Source organism: Anolis sagrei, chromosome 7 (assembly GCF_037176765.1).
Source record: "Anolis sagrei isolate rAnoSag1 chromosome 7, rAnoSag1.mat, whole genome shotgun sequence".
In the NCBI taxonomy this organism is placed as follows: Eukaryota; Metazoa; Chordata; class Lepidosauria; order Squamata; family Dactyloidae; genus Anolis; species Anolis sagrei.
The window spans coordinates 33,735,700-33,753,142 of NC_090027.1; the positions used below are offsets into that span (position 1 = coordinate 33,735,700).

The 17,443-nt window shown below is 40.9% G+C and overlaps 1 protein-coding gene across 1 annotated transcript in view; it reads right to left on the minus strand.

Annotated features, from left to right (window-relative positions):
* Window positions 1-1,006: 1,006 nt before the first annotated feature.
* NCAPD3 (non-SMC condensin II complex subunit D3) overlaps window positions 1,007-17,443 on the minus strand; it is a 58,971-nt gene continuing 42,534 nt past the window's right edge. The window contains exons 26-35 of the mRNA XM_060787356.2: window positions 15,490-15,623; window positions 15,116-15,315; window positions 13,660-13,770; window positions 13,241-13,417; window positions 10,698-10,861; window positions 8,977-9,095; window positions 8,762-8,839; window positions 5,786-5,860; window positions 3,982-4,042; window positions 1,007-1,425 (exon numbers count right to left, since the gene is read on the minus strand). Coding sequence (XP_060643339.2) covers window positions 1,314-1,425; window positions 3,982-4,042; window positions 5,786-5,860; window positions 8,762-8,839; window positions 8,977-9,095; window positions 10,698-10,861; window positions 13,241-13,417; window positions 13,660-13,770; window positions 15,116-15,315; window positions 15,490-15,623 — 1,231 coding nt within the window. The 3' untranslated portion in view covers window positions 1,007-1,313. The remainder of the gene's footprint in view (window positions 1,426-3,981; window positions 4,043-5,785; window positions 5,861-8,761; window positions 8,840-8,976; window positions 9,096-10,697; window positions 10,862-13,240; window positions 13,418-13,659; window positions 13,771-15,115; window positions 15,316-15,489; window positions 15,624-17,443) is intronic.

Below are 17,443 nucleotides of genomic sequence, written 5' to 3' on the forward strand. Positions count from 1 at the left end.
TAACACCCGTGATAAGTGAAGAAACACTGTATACTTGCATTTAGCTCTGTAAAGCACGAGTCTTATTTTTTGAAAACCCATTTCTATGACCTTGGGTTAGAGAGCTTCCTGTAAACAAGATGCTTACAATTCCATTAGAGGCCTTTGGCTGAAAGCAAAATTCTTTGGTCCCTTATCCTTGCCCACAAAGGAAATGAAAGCTTTCAAGAAGAGAGAAGGAAACCCCAAAAGCAAAATATGAGCTTTCATTCAAAGCAAGGAACTGGGAATAAAAATCACTAAGAACGTTTATTGTGCACATAGTTGTATGAGCCAGGGGTATATTCCAGAACTAGAAAAACAAATACATGAAGTCAAGAACAGTTCTGCATATATACAAGTCTGTCATGTTACAATTTGACCAAAGATCCACAAGATGGTCCTTCATGGCAGAATTCTTTGAAACTTTGTATGCAAAACATGGCATTGAAGATACAGGAAATGTCTGAATTTAGAGCTGGGATCTTAAGGAGAAACAAAAAAAGAGTATGCCAGCCCTACAGGGGAGAATATTATATATTCCTCTTCATGGAGTCTGTGAAAGACGCACATAATGGGTTTTACTTCTGCGCATGCACAGCTGTTCGGAACCTTCTATAATCTTATAATTGAAACATTTTGGCAGAGACCCCGCCCACTCTCCCTATGTAATATAAGCGCCAGAGCAAGGTGGAACCTCAGTTCCTTTTTCCGCCGCTCAGCAGCGTCGAACTTCCTTGCTGCCTTGGTGGAAAATAGATGTTTTTTGGAAGTTATTTTTTTAGAGGGTGGAAGGGAGCTGCAGGTAAAAACTTAAGCCCTAAAAGCAAAAAAAAAATAAAAAATATATGGACAGATGCTCATCTCTGTGGAAATTGACTCTCTGAGTATGAATTTTGTTTTTATGAGGCCAGTTGGGGAGACATACAGGACACATTGCTAGGAATCAAGGAACTCGGAGACCTTTTTGGAAAGGAGTAGAGGGATATTTAGTTCTTCCAGGATTATTTTATTTACTTAATTCTCCATGCAATAAACATATGAAAGCATCCAGGCCATGGCTTGTTTGCCATCTTGACTGATACAGTGATATTTGAGCCAACCATTCCAAAATACGTATTTACAATATAAATGTTTCAAAAGCGAGTGGCATAACCATAATTTACAAAAAAAAATAAAAAAAATCAGCATTTAGACACGATTTAAACTGCTTGTGAATACAACTATATGGGAAAAGGAGATAACTATGATTATTCTTCTGTACAAGATGTGGTTTTCTAGGGAGGCATGGGCCATCATTTCGTTGGCTTCAGGGGAGTTCTGCGGCTGGACCTCCTTAGCCCCCTGCTAGTGGGAAGGCTTTCCCGCCCCGGAGAGGTGACATTCCACGTCGGAGGCTGTGACGACCTGCGGGATCAAGTTAAAAACAGTGTTTGGACACAGAATTCAAGAGGACGGGCATTCAGAGACATTATTGTTCTATACCCAATAGCTTGAGTTAACCGCATGCCCCAAATTTGTAAAAACTGGAGAGAACATAAAACAGCAAAGGAAGTTTTTGAACAGAAGATTCTTCATCCAAAATCCTGCAACCCCTTCAGTGGGCCAAGGGACCTCTTCCTCATGTGAACTAACTTAACCACTTCAGCATCAAACACTCAGATAGGAAGTTTTCTAGATTACCTTAAGGATGATATTGACCTGCATCAATTTGACTGAGGATATCAAGTAACTGATATCCTGCGCTACCAGGACCTCCTGGTGGTGCAGCAAGTTAAACTCCTGGGCTGCTGAACTTGCTGACCAAAAAGTTGGCCGTTTGAATCTGGGGAGAGGGGTGAGCTCCCCACTGTTAGACCCAGTTTATGCCAACCTAGCAGTTTGAAAACATGCAAATGTGAGTAGATCAGTAGGTACTGCTCTGGCAGGAAGGTAACGGCACTCCAGGCAGTCATGCTGGCCACATGACCTTGGAGGTGTCTGCGGACAACACCGGCTCTTTGGATTAGAAATGGAGATGAGCACCAACCCTCAGAGTCAGACATGACTGGACTTAATGTCAGCGGGAAAACCTTTATCTTTACTAAAGGATGGATGTCATTTTGTGCGTATAGGCAACTGACCACAGTTTTGCTTGTTTACTTGTGACTTTTTGAGAAGCAAGAGATTTTGTGGTATAGGAATGAATTTAGCCATGCCTTTAATCCTTTTCTCTTGAGTATTAGAGTTTGTCAATGCTTGTCAATAGAAGAAACAGTAGATACTTCCATACAATATTCAGTGTTTCTAACGATGAAGAGCTGCAGTATGACAACTCAGGTAACTATGGATATTGTCCTCAAACTTTTTAAACAGAGGGCCAGGTCACGGTCCCTCAAACTGTTGTAGGACTGGATTATAATTTGAAAAAACTATGAATGAATTCCTATGCACACGGCACATATCTTATTTGGAGTGCAAAAGACACTTAAAAACAATACAATAATTAAAATGAAGAACAATTTTAACAAATATAAACTTATTAGTATTTCAATAGGAAGTGTGGGCCTACTTTTGGCTGATGAGATAGGATTGTTGTTGTTGTGTGCTTTCAAGTCATTTCAGACTTAGGTTGACCCTGAGCGAGGGCCAGGTAAATGACCTTGGAGGGCTGCATCCGGCCCCTGGGCCTTAGTTTGATGGCTCCTGATATAGATAGATAGCTATAGGTATATTTAACTACTTTTGAATAATATTAGGCCCAGCTTCTGCCAACCTAGCAGTTCAAAAACATGCAAATGTGAGTAGATCAGTAGGTACTCCTCCGGCGGGAAGATAAGGGCACTCTATGCAGTCATGCTGGCCACATGACCTTGGAGCTGTCTACGAACAATGCCAGCTCTTAGAAACGGAGATGAGCACCATCCCCCAGAGTCAGCCACAACTAAATTTAAAGTCAAGGGAAATCTGTACCTTTACCTATCAAGTAATTACTTTTTAATCTTTAAATTTTGCTAATTTTAATTACTTACTAGTGCATATAGCATTGCCTGAGTGTCAGAAGGGCTGCTCCCTGCCTGCTTTCTCCCTTCTCCAGCTCTGAGAAGGCCTACCTCATAATGTCCCCATGGCAGCACTCTTTGCAGCTTATTCTTTCCTTCCTCTATTTCCCTCATGCATCTTTCCTTCCTTTCCTCTCTTGCTTTCTTGAATATATATTGCTCTTTTCCTTTCTTTTTCTCCTTTTCTTTCTCTTCCCTCCTTTCTTTTTTCCTTCCCTTTTCTCATACCTTTTCCCCTTTTCATTTCTCTTGTTTCTTTCCCTCCTTTTAATTTCTCCCCTTCCCCTTCTGTTTCCCCCTTTCCTTCCTTCCTCCTTTCCCCTCATGGGTAGTAATCTGCCTCCTTCCCATTATTTCAGGATTCAAATGCCCTGTGAAACAGTCACATCTTTCTACAGAAAACAGTGATGAGATTTTGTTTTGCATATAAAACATGTTTTTTTCTCTCCTCTGCCCAATAATTCCCTGGCAACATTTGATATCTGAATGCAGAAGAGACACTGGTGAGGAAAAACTCATTTTACAGAGAGAAAACGATAGCAATAATTCTTTGCCCTTGCATGCAAGGACAAAACAGAAGAGGATTTAAGTCCTTCCTTCTGCCAGGGGTAAACAGTGCAATGCAGACAGGAAATGTAATTCATCTGCAGAGGTACCAAGACGCAATGCCCATGCAGTAATTTGGGAAAGCCTAAATCCAAATCTGGAGACCACATTCCTCCTGAGACGCTTGGGCTTCAGTCTCACTGCAAAAAAAGAAAGATGTTGCAGGCCCAGGAATGCCACCTTCAGCTCCTCAGAGGAAGGGCAGAAGAAAGACGTAGGAAATAAATTAAAAATAGATAAGCTAGCAGCAGTGAATTTGACAGGAACTGACTTGGTTGGCAATATGGTCGCTGGCCAGGACATTTGTGATACTCACGGCTTATCAGGTGACGGCAAACAGATAATCTCTCTTTGCGAATTCTGAGCACCTTGTTTGTCTAAAGGGGGAAAGGTAAAAATACGAACATTTTTTAGTTGTCCCATTTAAAGTTTTTGTTGGGTTTTATCTCTGACTACACAAGTCTCCAGTTCTCAATGATTACCTAGATTAGATAGGATTAGAATGAGGGATTCCTTCCCCATATTTCTATACATGCTTATCCCAGTCTTTACACTTCTTCTCTTGCCACTCTCTCCTCCCCACTTTGAAGATGTAGCAACGTGATCGCTGTGAGGGATGAGGTAACTTCCCCTTTAAAGGTATTTTTATTGCCCTCACTTGTTGGCCATGGCCTTTTCTCCATTTTGGCTCTTGCTCTTCTGCCTTTGTCTTCCTTCGAGTGAGGACGCATTTTGCCTTTCTCCAGACAAAATGTAGCTGCATGGATATTTGTGTTGTTTTATCATTTTACCTTCCTTAGAAGATAGTTTAGTAAGCTAGGTAGTTCCAAGACCTTTTCTATCTAGAATGGATTTCCTTTTTACTTCAAAAATATATTTCTGGAACTTAAAAAGTTGTGACTCTGCAATCCTGATCCATCCTCTTGAATGAAACTAATCCGATCTCATCACAGCACGAGGTAACTTCCTCTTTAAAGGTATTTTTACTGCCCTGGCTTGTTGGCCATGGTCTTTTCTCCATTTTGGCTCTTCCTCTTCTTTGTCTTCCTTCAAGTGAGGACACATTTTGCCTTTCCCCAGACAAAATGTAGCTGCATGGATACTTTTGTTATTTTATCTTTTTACCTTCCTTAGAAGATAGCTTAGTAAGCTAGGTAGTTCCAAGACCTTTTCTATCTAGAATGGATTTCTTTTTTACTTCAAAAATATATTTTTGGAACCTAAGGTTGTGACTCTGCAATCCTGATCCATCCTCTTGAATGAAAACCAATCCGATCTCATCACAGGATGAGGTAAGTTCCTCTTTAAAGGCATTTTTATTGCCCTGACTTGTTGACCATGTGGTCTTTTCTTCATTTTGGCTCTTTCCCTTCTGCCTTTGTCTTCCTTCAAGTGAGGACGCATTTTCTTTCTCCAGACAAAATATAGCTGCATGGATGCTTTTGTTATTTTATCCATTTACCTTTCTTAGAAGATAGCTTAGTAAGCTAGGTAGTTCCAAGACTTTTTCTATCTAGAATGGATTTCTTTTTACTTCAAAATATATATATTTGGAACCTAAAGTTGTGACTCTGCAATCCTGATCCATCCTCTTGAATGAAAGCTAATCCAATCTCATCATAGCACGAGGTAACTTCCTCTTTAAAGATATTTTTATTGCCCTGGCTTGTTGGCCACGTGGACTTTTCTCCATTTTGGCCCTTCCTCTTCTGCCTTTGTCTTCCTTTGAGTGAGGACATATTTTGCCTTTCTCCAGACAAAATGTAGCTGCATGGATACTTGTGTTATTTTATCCTTTTACCTTCCTTAGAAGATAGCTTAGTAAGCTAGGTAGTCCCAATACCTTTTTTTCTTTCTAGAATAGATTTCTTTTACTTCAAAAAAATATATTTTTGGAACCTAAAATTGTGACTCTTCAATCCTGATCCATCCTCTTGAATGAAAGTTAATCCTATCTCATCACACTTAAGTTTCTGCTGGTTATGAATTAATTCTGCTTATGGCACTCTGCTATATTTTTGTAAAATCACCCCAAGTGAGGTTTATTTTGAGCCTAACAGTTCCGATTCCCAACAGTTTTACATATGTATGGAGTACGAGTGGGAACAGCAGCAACTTACCTTTAGCTGAAGCCGGTGTGTGTGCCAGGCTGATGCAGCTGACTCCAGCCCCAAAGGTCATGTTGTTAATCGACTCTGGAAAACACACAGACTTGGGAGATTAGTGCAGCCTAGCTTAGGTACGAGTCAGGCAATTTATCTCCCCCCTGCCAGGTCTCTCAAGTATTTTTTTCTCTGAAACAGGAGTGAGGAGCACCCTCACATCCCTTCTTTTTTTACACCCCCAAAGCTTAAGTTGATAACAGCTATTGTTTGCGCTACCAGAATCGTGGGTGTTTTCCCACCATGTTTCCCTTTCGAGAAGGAAAGTGGATTTTCTGTCTTGAAGGGATCCATAGAGCAGAAGAACAGCCTAGCAACTGTCATGGAAAGTTGTGCAACCTTCGGATGCTACTCACACAGTGGAAGAAGCCTGGTCCAGAAAAGGCTCCAGAAGCCAAGCTCACTGTTTTGAATTTGCAACTTCCTCGCTGGGAATTATCTTAACTGGTTTTAGTTGGAGAAGGAATGACAACAGAACAGACAGGAAAACTGTTCTCTCATTTAAGGACATGGCCAGTTCAGGCGGCAGTAATGCAACGTACAGCTTGTGTCTCTGTGATGAAGGAAAGCTGGAATTTTAATCCTTGGCCCACTCAGGGATTAACAGCTTCCCTCCCTCCCTCCCTCTTGTTCCTCAGCATATGTCACTTAAGTGGAACATCAGCACAAGCCTCAGGGCAGACAGGAAGGCACTATTTCCCTCGCGGTGGCATCCCAAGCTTTTCTGCAAAGCGGACGAGGGAACTGTAAGGGCGGCCTGTGTTAACATCAAATCTTTTGACACCCGAGTGAGGGAAAGGGTGACAACCCATCTTAGTGGCAACTCTATTGGGCAGGTTGACATAATTGTAGGGGAGGAGGTTCATTTTCCCACATGTGGTGGGATTGTAGACAAATTCAGAACTATTATAGTAAAATAAGACATGTAATGGAAGAAATCATAGGGAAAAAATAAAGTGGGATAAAGCCAGATTCATGTATCTCATTATAGAGGCAAAGTAAGATAACAATAATTGGACAGAAATCCTAAAATATATGATAGCCGCAATACAGGCTGTGATAGCCCGAGGATGGAGAGACAATCCAAGATGGGATTTAGAAACCTGGTGGATTTATCTCTTGGAATACATAATCAATAATTTCATTAATCAAAGGAAAAACAAATATATGAAGAAGTCATACAAAACAAAACTGGTATAGGAAATGGTATACTCTAACCGACAAAATAGATGGGGATGATAGATATAGCATTTTGAACCAGGCTTTCCACACAGTTAAATCGATGCTATGACATCATTTGGAATGGCTGTTCCAGAAAAGGGGGGGGGGGAATGGGGGGAGAGGGTATGAGTAATTGGAGATACACATCTAAGGAATGCGTAAAGCATCTTATAAGGTAAAGTGACGTTTGGAATAATGTATATTGAGATGATGATGATGATAATAATAATAATAATAATAATAATAATAATAATTAACAACAACAGGAAATGAATACGTAAAACTACTCTGAGACTTCCGGATTCAGACTGACAGAGTTCTGGAGCACAATACTCCTGACCTCACGATTGTATTAAAAAAAAAAAGTATGGATTGTCGATGTTGCAATCCCAGGCAACAGCAGGAGTGAAGGGAAGCAACTGGAAAAGTTGACATGATATGAGGATTTAAAGATCGAGCTGCAAAAACTCTGGTACAAGCCAGTCAAGGTGGTCACAGTGGTGATGGGCACACTGGGTGCAGTGCCTAAAGACCTTGGCCTGCACTTAAACACAATCAAAATTACCACCTGCCAGCTGCAAAAGGCCACCCTACTGAGATCTGCACGCATTATTTGCCGATACATCACACAGTCCTAGACACTTGGGAAGTGTCTGACGTGTGATCCAATACAACAGCCAGCAGAGTGATTTTGTTTGCTGTGGACTCACCTTGTTGTGTTTCAAATAATATTAATAATAATAATAATAATTTTATTTTTGTATCCCGCCATCATCTCCCTGAAGGGACTTGGGTGCTTACATGGAGACCCAGCCCAAACAGTCAGAGTTAAAATATACATGATAAAAATACATATACAAACATCATAAAAACATAATTCATCATACAACAACTAGTAGCTGAGCTTATTGGACATTTCAAAACTATGGGGCAATGGCTTGTGCAATACAACTGCAAGGACAGGGCTTTTAGAAAAGCGCAAGAGCCAGATGATAAATAAGGACTAGAAGGGCCAAGTTAAATTTGTGCACTACAATTACAGGGCAGGGACAATAATAAAGTGCAAGAGCTGAAAATTAAGGCTAAAAGGGCCAATACATCTAGTGAACTGATTAATCAAAGGCACATTGGAACACATTTTTAGGTCTTTACGGAAAGTGGACAGGGTGAGCGCTAATCTCCCTAGGGAGAGAGTTCCAGAGCTGGGGGACCACCACCGAGAAGGCCCTCTGCCTTGTCCCCACCAACCGAGTTTGTGATGGAGGTGGAAACAAGAGAAGGGCCTCCCCAGCAGATCTAATCATCAGAAAAAAGATTCCAGCTAAAGATTAAGAATCTTTTGACTATAAGACATGGCCAGGATGGGGGCGGCGGGGGGGGGGGGGGGGGGGGAGGGGTAATTATTCCATTTTGGAAGTCTTTAAACAGAGATAGGATAACTATCTCTTAGGAGTACTTTAGGAATATATTCCACCACAGCAGAAATTTGGACTAGATCAGAGGTTCTCAACCTGTGGGTCCCCAGATGTTTTGGCCTTCAACTCCCAGAAATCCTAACAGCTTGTAAACTAGATGGGATTTCTGGGAGTTGTAACACCTGGGGACCCACAGATTGCAAGTCACTGGACTAGATGGCCCTTGCGATACCTCTTAATGTTCTAATTCCAAAATAAGTATTCCATTCTTGAACATATTACTGTTTCATAAACTTACTCTCTGGAGTGCTGATTGCTCGGGCTTCCATCGGAATACTTGATCTAGAAGATTGCTGGTTTAGACTGCAGAAAGATGCTGGAAGCAAAGAAAGAAAAAAAAAAGGAAACAAAGGAGAAGGGGAGAAAGAGAGAGAAGCTTGAAATGCAGTGACTGATGGTTGAACTGGCTGCTTTTGCAGAAAATCCTTTTTGAGGTGGGGAAGTGGAGCTTACCTTTACTATCCTCGGGAGAATCAAGCCTCTGTCCCAGACTTCTACTGCGATGTTTGTTAGCATCCTCTGCTGCCTTTTTTGCAGAATTAAGGATGGCGAAGATATTGAGGGACATACTCCTACAAAAAAGTAGAACAGGGCAGAAAAGATTGGAGAAGGTTTAGTCACTGCTTCAGGGCTGGGAAAATGGTGTGCTCCAAATGTCTTATATAATAATAATAATCATCATCATCTTTATTTATACCCCGCCACCATCTCCCCAAAGAGGACTCGGAGCGGCTTACATGAGGCCAAGTCCAGTGATACATTACAGCAACATAAAATAAACAACAAAATAACATCATAATAAAATAAATAAACCAATCAAGTAAAATAAACAGTACAAAATAATATAATCTATATAAATAAAGATGTAATGTTCGTTTGTCGGAATAACAGGACTCCCATGACCAACAGAAAACACTAGAAGAGTTTGCTGGGCATTGACCTTGAGTTTGGGAGTTGTAGTCCACCTACATCCAAACGGCACTGTGGACTCAAAGAATGATGTATCTGGACCAAACTTGGCACGAATATTCCATATGTCCAAATATGAACACAGATGGAGTTTGGGGAAAATAGTCCTTGACATTTGGGAGTTGTAGTTACTGGAATTTATAGTTCACCTACAATCAAAGAGCATGCTGAACCCCACCAACGACAGAATTGGGAAAACTTCCCACACAGAACTCCCATACTTAAGGCCATCCAGTCCAACTCCCTTCACCAAGGCAAGAAAACGTAATCAAAGCCCTCCAGCCACAGATATAGATAGATATATATGATTCACACACATAATATCATAGATTTAAAGGGACAATTATATGTTGCATGTTCCAGAGTGGGCAAACCAGACAATCTCCACATCAACACTGACAAAGAAATAGCAAGAAATACTGTTTACCCACAAGCAAAAAAAATAAATAAAAAAATACATAGATTAGAAACCAACACTTTCTAATTACTTTATTTTCCAGATCACTAGACTGGGCCACAGCAATGCATGGTTCTTATAGTTTCTAATTTGGCAACTGTTATAGAAATCCTATACCGTTGTTATAAGTTTAAATAAAATTGAGGGCAGTTCGATGGGTCTCAATTTCCTAGCTGCTTGTAGCGGTGGATTAGAAGAACTGGGCAGTAGCCCCTCCCACGGGCTATTTATGCTGATGGTGAGAGTGGGCGGGGCTACACTAACGGTCTTTTTGGTCTCAAGAATTTCTGATGATGCCTGCGCAAGTGCAGGAATATACCATATGTGCAAATTCCCAGCTGACCACAACGGGAAAAATACATAAACCAATCAAGTAAAATAAATAGTACAAAATAACATAATGGAAAATAAAACACAGTGGGCGGGCCAAATGCATGACATAAAATGATGAAACACTGGATGAGATAGCAATGAAAAGATATATTTGTGGGGGAGGAGCTCATAGGGGACTGAACAGTGGAATTAGACTTTCAATGAGGTGGGGGAAAAGTACAATATGAGAAAAACAGTGTAGGTGAAACAACAGAACTGGAATATATGGTCACTCTCCAAAGGCACATCGGAAAAGCCAAGTCTTTAGGTCTTTCTTAGACTCTGAACTGCATCAAACACTGTTGGTGGTGCAAGACAGATCCAAACCGAACTGAAAAGGAAAGTGTTAAACAACCAAATCTGTCAAATGCCATACCTGTTCCTAGGTTTCAGAATGCCTGGCCTGGGTGTAGTAAACACAAATGGAGCTGAAGGAGGAGGGGATTTTGAAGAGGAAGAACGTCTTGTAGTGGCTGGAGAACCCATTGGATTTGGATCAATGGACGGAAGTACAGGTCTCTCCGAAGTGGGAGACTGCAACTGAAAGGAGAAAGCAGTAGCATGCTTACTCTCCATAATGCAGAGGGCCTTTATCACTGAGATTGCAGTGACTCAGCAATGCACACCACTACTATTCCCATTTATAAACAGACGTTGTATGTAAACAGCTGATGGCCATGTCAGGTCATGGCAGACGACTGTGTTAAGAAGATTTTATCCTACAACCCACGGAAGGGTGGTGCAGCATGAAGACCACATCAGAGAATTTCCAGCACCTGCCCCGAAGTATAGGTAAAGATAAAGGTTTTCCAATGACATTAAGTCCAGCCGTGTCTGACTCTGGAGGTCGGTGCTCATCTCCATTTCTAAGCCAAAGAGCCGGCGTTGTCTGTAGACACCTCCAAAGTCATGTGTCCGGCATGACTGCATGGCGCACTGTTACTTTATTGATTTACTCACACTTATATGTTTTCAAACTGGTCAATGTTTTAACAAGGCGACCCTAATGATATATTTTTTATGGAGTTTGCTATGGTTTTATATTATTTTAATATTTGTAATTGTATTTTATGGTCTTGGTACTGACTGTAAACCGCCCCGAGTCGCCTGCAGGCTGAGAGGGACAGTATATAAATATAGCAAATAAATAAATAAATAAATAAATAAATAAATAAATAACTGCTAGGTTGGTAGAAGCTGGGGCTAACAAAAGAAGCTCACCCCACTCCCCGGATTTGAACTGGTAGCCTTTTGGTCAGCAGCTCAGCGGTTTAACCCACTGCACCACCAAGGGCTCCATAGTATAGAGAGGATGAAATGAATCAAAGCAGCATTTAAAGCCAATGTAAAAGCAATATCAGAGTCAGTAGTATGAAAAGATCTGTACCCTGCACCCAGGGAATGTAAGATTCAGTCTAATAAATCCCAGCTAGTTTTTTCATTCTTTCGACAGCCACCCCTCTCCCCTCCAACACACTAGCTTCCGGCTCCATCAGATTACGACAAGATGGTCATTTCAAGAGCTGAGGATAATTACCTGTCTGGGACTATAACCCACAGAATTGCCCAGCTATTTTTTGATATTGTTACTACATAACGGTGCTCGACGCATTCTTGCTGGCCACATGACCTTGGAGGTGTCTACGGACAACACCGGCTCTTCGGCTTAGAAATGGAGATGAACACCAACCCCCAGAGTCGAACACAACTGGACTTAATGTCAGGGGACAACCCCACCTCCCCCCGCCCCCCTGGCACCAACTGCTGCTCTGGCCAGAGTGAAGAGGGGGTTGAAGACAGTTCCATCTTGTCTCCTATGCTTTAATAATAATATAATATATTGTTTATACATATATTTGTAATATTATAATGTAATACAATAAAATTATTAACATAGTACAATATCAGTATTATATATTACTATATTGTGCTACACCATTATATTGTGATATTATTAGTAATATTACATGTAATATAAAATATATAATTATAATATTGTATTATTATTAGTAGTATTATATTGTATTACATTATAATATTATAAATATTATATGTATATACAATATATTATATTATATTATATTATAAGTAAAGCACAGGAGACAAGATTATATGCCGCCCTTCTCACCCCGAAAAGGACTCAGAGCAGCTTACAAGATATATATATATATATATATATATATATATATATATATATAATTAAAATATTAGCATAGTACAATATCAGTGTTATATATTACTATATTGTACTACACCATTATATTGTGATATTATTAGTAATATTACATATAATATAAAATATATAATTATAATATTGTATTATTAATAGTATTATATATATCTTGTAAGCTGCTCTGAGTACCCTTCGGGGTGAGAAGGATGGCATATAAATGTCGTAAGTAAATAAATAAATACATGCTACAACATACAATCACAAATCTTCCAAAAACAAAAGATATATATATGTGTGTGTGTGTGTATATATATATATAATTAAATTATTAGCATAGTACAATATCAGTATTATATATTACTATATTGTATTACACTATTATATTGTGGTGATATTAATAATGTTACATGTAATATAAAATATATAAATATAATATTGTATTATTATTAGTAATATATATATATATATATATATATACACACACACACATATATATATACACATACATACATACATATACATATATATATCTTGTAAGCTGCTCTGAGTCCCTTTCAGGGTGAGAAGGGCGGCATATAAATGTTGTAAATAAATAAATAAATACTACAACATACAATCACAAATCTTAAAAAAAAAAAAAAGCAAACCCTGCAGTCATATTAGCCACAGGCTATTGTGGAAAGGATTGGTACGTTGGCAAAGTGGGTTGGTACAAAACGGGCAGTGACTTCAGAAGATGTCCTTACCTGGCCTGCGGCCCGAGTGTTCAGGGCTTCCACGGCTCCGGGCATTTCCTGGCCTTCCTCAGACTCCGTTTGCAGCTGCTCCTCATACTTTTTCATGTCATACTCTAACTCAGCTGCCAGTTGCTTGTCCATGGCAAAGAACTCCTTGACCTCATTTTTGTAGTCTTGCATCACCACCTAGAAAATTCAACAGAGTCAGATTTGGTCAAGGAAGGACATGTTGGGTCTCTGTCTACTTTTGAGCCAAAGGCTTTGCACAGATCAAAAGTGTCCAATGGCAAATTGTTTCGAAAGAATGAGCAATTAACACATTCTGGGAGATAGAACAACACAACCAAAATAGGAAGAGCCAGGGTTCAGGTGGAGGATTGTTCCTGGCTTTCCCAGTTTAATTGCACGAAAGGAGCAGGAAGCATTACCCGCAGGTAGCTCATAAGCTCTCGCAGTACTGGAAGCCTGTTTTGCTCCAACAAGGTCTTCAGTGAAGTGATGATGGGGATGATGTTTTCTATAAAGTGTCGCTTTTGAACCTATGGAAGAAATCAAAAGGACAGGTAAATGGACTAAGATGAAGAAGAGTGCTTTGTTCCACACAAGAGGGATGTTTAGTGTGTTGATAAGGGGTAGGACTGAAAGAACATCTCTAGACAGAAAGGCTTGAAAGAAACAAAACACAGGGCAGTTTGGGAGGAACAACCACCCACGCCTAGATAAAGGTTCCATCATTGAAGAAGCAGCTGCAATACATGTTCTGCTCCAGCACTCGCTTACTTGCTCTATACCAGTATTTCTCAACCCAAGGGGTGTTGCGAGGGGTTGTCGGAAGGGTCACAAAAGATATTTAGCCACCTGCACTCCTTATATTTTTATTGGTTTTATACTAATTTATGCAATGCTTTTGATATGAAATATATATCATGAAACACAGTATTTTCTGTTGGTCATGGGGGTTCTGTGTGGGAAGTTTGGCCCAATTCTATCATTGGTGGGGTTCAGAATGCTCTTTGATTGTAGGTTAACTATAAATCCCAGCAACTACAACTCCCAAATGTCTATTTCCCCCAAACTCCATCAGTGTTCACATTTGGGCATATTGAGTATCCGTGTCAGGTTTGGTTGAGATCCCTCATTGTTTGAGTCCACAGTGCTCTCTGGATGTAGGTGAACGACAACTCCAAAACTCAAGGTCAATGCCCACCAAACCCTTCCAGGGTTCTCTGTTGGTCATGGGAGTTCCGTGTGCCAAGTTCAGTTCAATTCCATCGTTGGTGGAGTTCAAAATCTTTGATTGTAGGTTAACTATAAATCCCAGCAGCAACAACTCCCAAAAGTCTATTTTCCCCAGACTCCATCAGTGTTCACATTTGGGCATATTGAGTATCTCCGCCAAGTTTGGTTGAGATCCCTCATTGTTTGAGTCCACAGTGCTCTCTGGATGTAGGTGTACTACAACTCCCAAACTCAAGGTCAATGCCCACCAAACCCTTCCAGTATTCTCTGTTGCTCATGGGAGTTCCGTGTGCCAAGTTTGGTTCAATTCCATCGTTGGTGGAGTTCAGAATGCTCTTTGATTGTAGGTGAACTATAAATCCGAGCAACTACAACTCACAAATGACAAAATCAACCCCTACAACTATTCACATTTGGGCATATCGGTTGTTTGTGCCAAATTTGGTCCAGTGAATGAAAATACATCCTACATATCAGATATTTACATTATGATTCATAACAGGAGCAAAATTACAGTTGTGAAGTAGCAATGAAAATAATGTTATGGTTGGTGGTCACCACAACATGAGGAATTGTATTAAGGGGTCACAGCATTAGGAAGGTTGAGAACACTGCTCTATATAGTTTTGGAGCCGCAATACTTGCCTGGGAGATGAGTTTCTTCTGTGCCACTTGCATGACAGCATTAGCCATGGCCAGCTCATCCTCGTCGGGTTGGAGGTCATCCTCTGGTCTGGATCTCATGGCTGACAACTTGATTTCCTTGCAGCTCAGGATCTCAAAGGTGTCTGAGAGCAGCTCGTTGGCCTCCATGTCAAGAGGGAGGACTCCATCAACAAAGTAGGCTAAGAGGAACAACAGAGAGAGAACAAGAAAGGTGCATATGCCACTCCAAAGTGTTTCAGTTAGGAGTGACTTGGTAGTCCTGACAGCATATTTAAGTCTACGGAAGGGACAGGAAAAGAAAACCATGCTTGCTTTCCACACCATGCACTTGATATCCAAAGACAATGGCTTACCTAAGATGTTCAGGCTGATTTTCGAGGTGATGTTGAATCTCTGTTCATCGGTAAAATGCTCAAGCAGAAACTTGTAAATATGCATCCGCTTTTCCTTGTTGGCTTTGCCTTTCAGGGAAAACCGATGCTTCTCCCTGTATCAAGTGAAGACAAATGACAGATCCATCAGCTAACATGCATACACGGCCATCTTCTGGGTTCTTTCCATGTTTGAAAAGGTTGGGCTTATCTAGGACAGGGTTGTATACTCTCACCTAACCTATTCAACTTGTATGCAGAACGCATCATGCGATATGTGGGGCTTGACAAATGCAAGACTGGGGTAAAAATTGCTGGAGGAAATATTAACAACCTTAGATATGCAGATGATACCACTTTGATGGCTGAAAGTGAGGAGGAGCTGAGGAACCTTTTAACCAAGGTGAAAGAGGAAAGTGCAATGCACACCAAATAAAATTTAAAAAGCATCAGATTTGATTTCAGTATGGTAATTTTCCTATTACTGTACCTCCTCTGCCTCTCAGATCTTGCACATGCGCACCTGCACCACTTCACTGCAGTCTTCAGGAGCAAGATCTGAGAGGCAGAGGAGGAGGCACGGTAATAGGATACAAGGGCGGGCCAGAGAGGTAAAAGAGGTGTGTTTTTCTGGGCCCAGAGCCACTCTCTCTCTTTTTTCCATACCCCGGGCGCTCTGGACACCTGCAGCTTGCTCCACCCTTCATTTACACCTTCCCGGTGAGGCGCCCCTTCACCTCACCATTGGGACCGCATTGTCCACAAATTCTGATGAATGGATTTTCTTCTACCGTACTTGTACAGCGTCGCCCTTAATGCTTTCATACAGTCGCTGCATACGGCAGGGATGCGGGCACTGCCATTTTTGAGCTCCCCCCACACCATGTAAATATCTGATATGCAGGATGTATTTTCATCCGCTGGACCTAATTTGGCACAAATGCCCCATACGCCCAAATTTCAATACTGGGGGTGGGGGTCGATTTTGTCATTTCAGCATTGTAGTTGTTGGGAATTTTAGTTCACCTACAATCAAAGAGCATTCTGAACTCCACCAACACCAACTCCACCTGAACTGTGTACTGTGAATCTGGACCAAACTTGACACGGATACTCAATATGCCCAAATTTAAACACTGGTGGAGTTTGGGGAAAATAGACTTGACATTTGTGAGTTGTAGTTGCTGGGATTTATAGTTCACCTACAATCAAAGAGCATTCTGAACTCCACCAACAATGGAATTGAACCAAACCCGGCACACAGAACTCCCATGACTAACAGAAAATACTGGAAGGGTTTGCTGGGCATTGACTTTGAGTTTTGGAGTTGTAGTTCACCTGCATCCAGGGAGTACTGTGAATCTGGACCAAACTTGACACGGATACTCAATATGCCCAAATTTAAACACTGGTGGAGTTTGGGGAAAATAGACTTGACATTTGTGAGTTGTAGTTGCTGGGATTTATAGTTCACCTACAATCAAAGAGCATTCTGAACTCCACCAACAATGGAATTGAACCAAACCCGGCACACAGAACTCCCATGACTTACAGAAAATACTGGAAGGGTTTGCTGGGCATTGACTTTGAGTTTTGGAGTTGTAGTTCACCTGCATCCAGGGAGTACTGTGAATCTGGACCAAACTTGACACGGATACTCAATATGCCCAAATTTAAACACTGGTGGAGTTTGGGGAAAATAGACCTTGACATTTGTGAGTTGTAGTTGCTGGGATTTATAGTTCACCTACAATCAAAGAGCATTCTGAACCCCTCCAACCATCGTGTTGGGCCAAACTTCTAACACAGAACACCCATGACCAACAGAAAAAATAGTGTTTTCTGATGGTCTTTGGTGACCCCTCTGACACCCCCTTGCGACCCCCCCCCCCCCGGTCCCGACCCCCAGGTTGAGAAACACTGATTTAGTGGATTA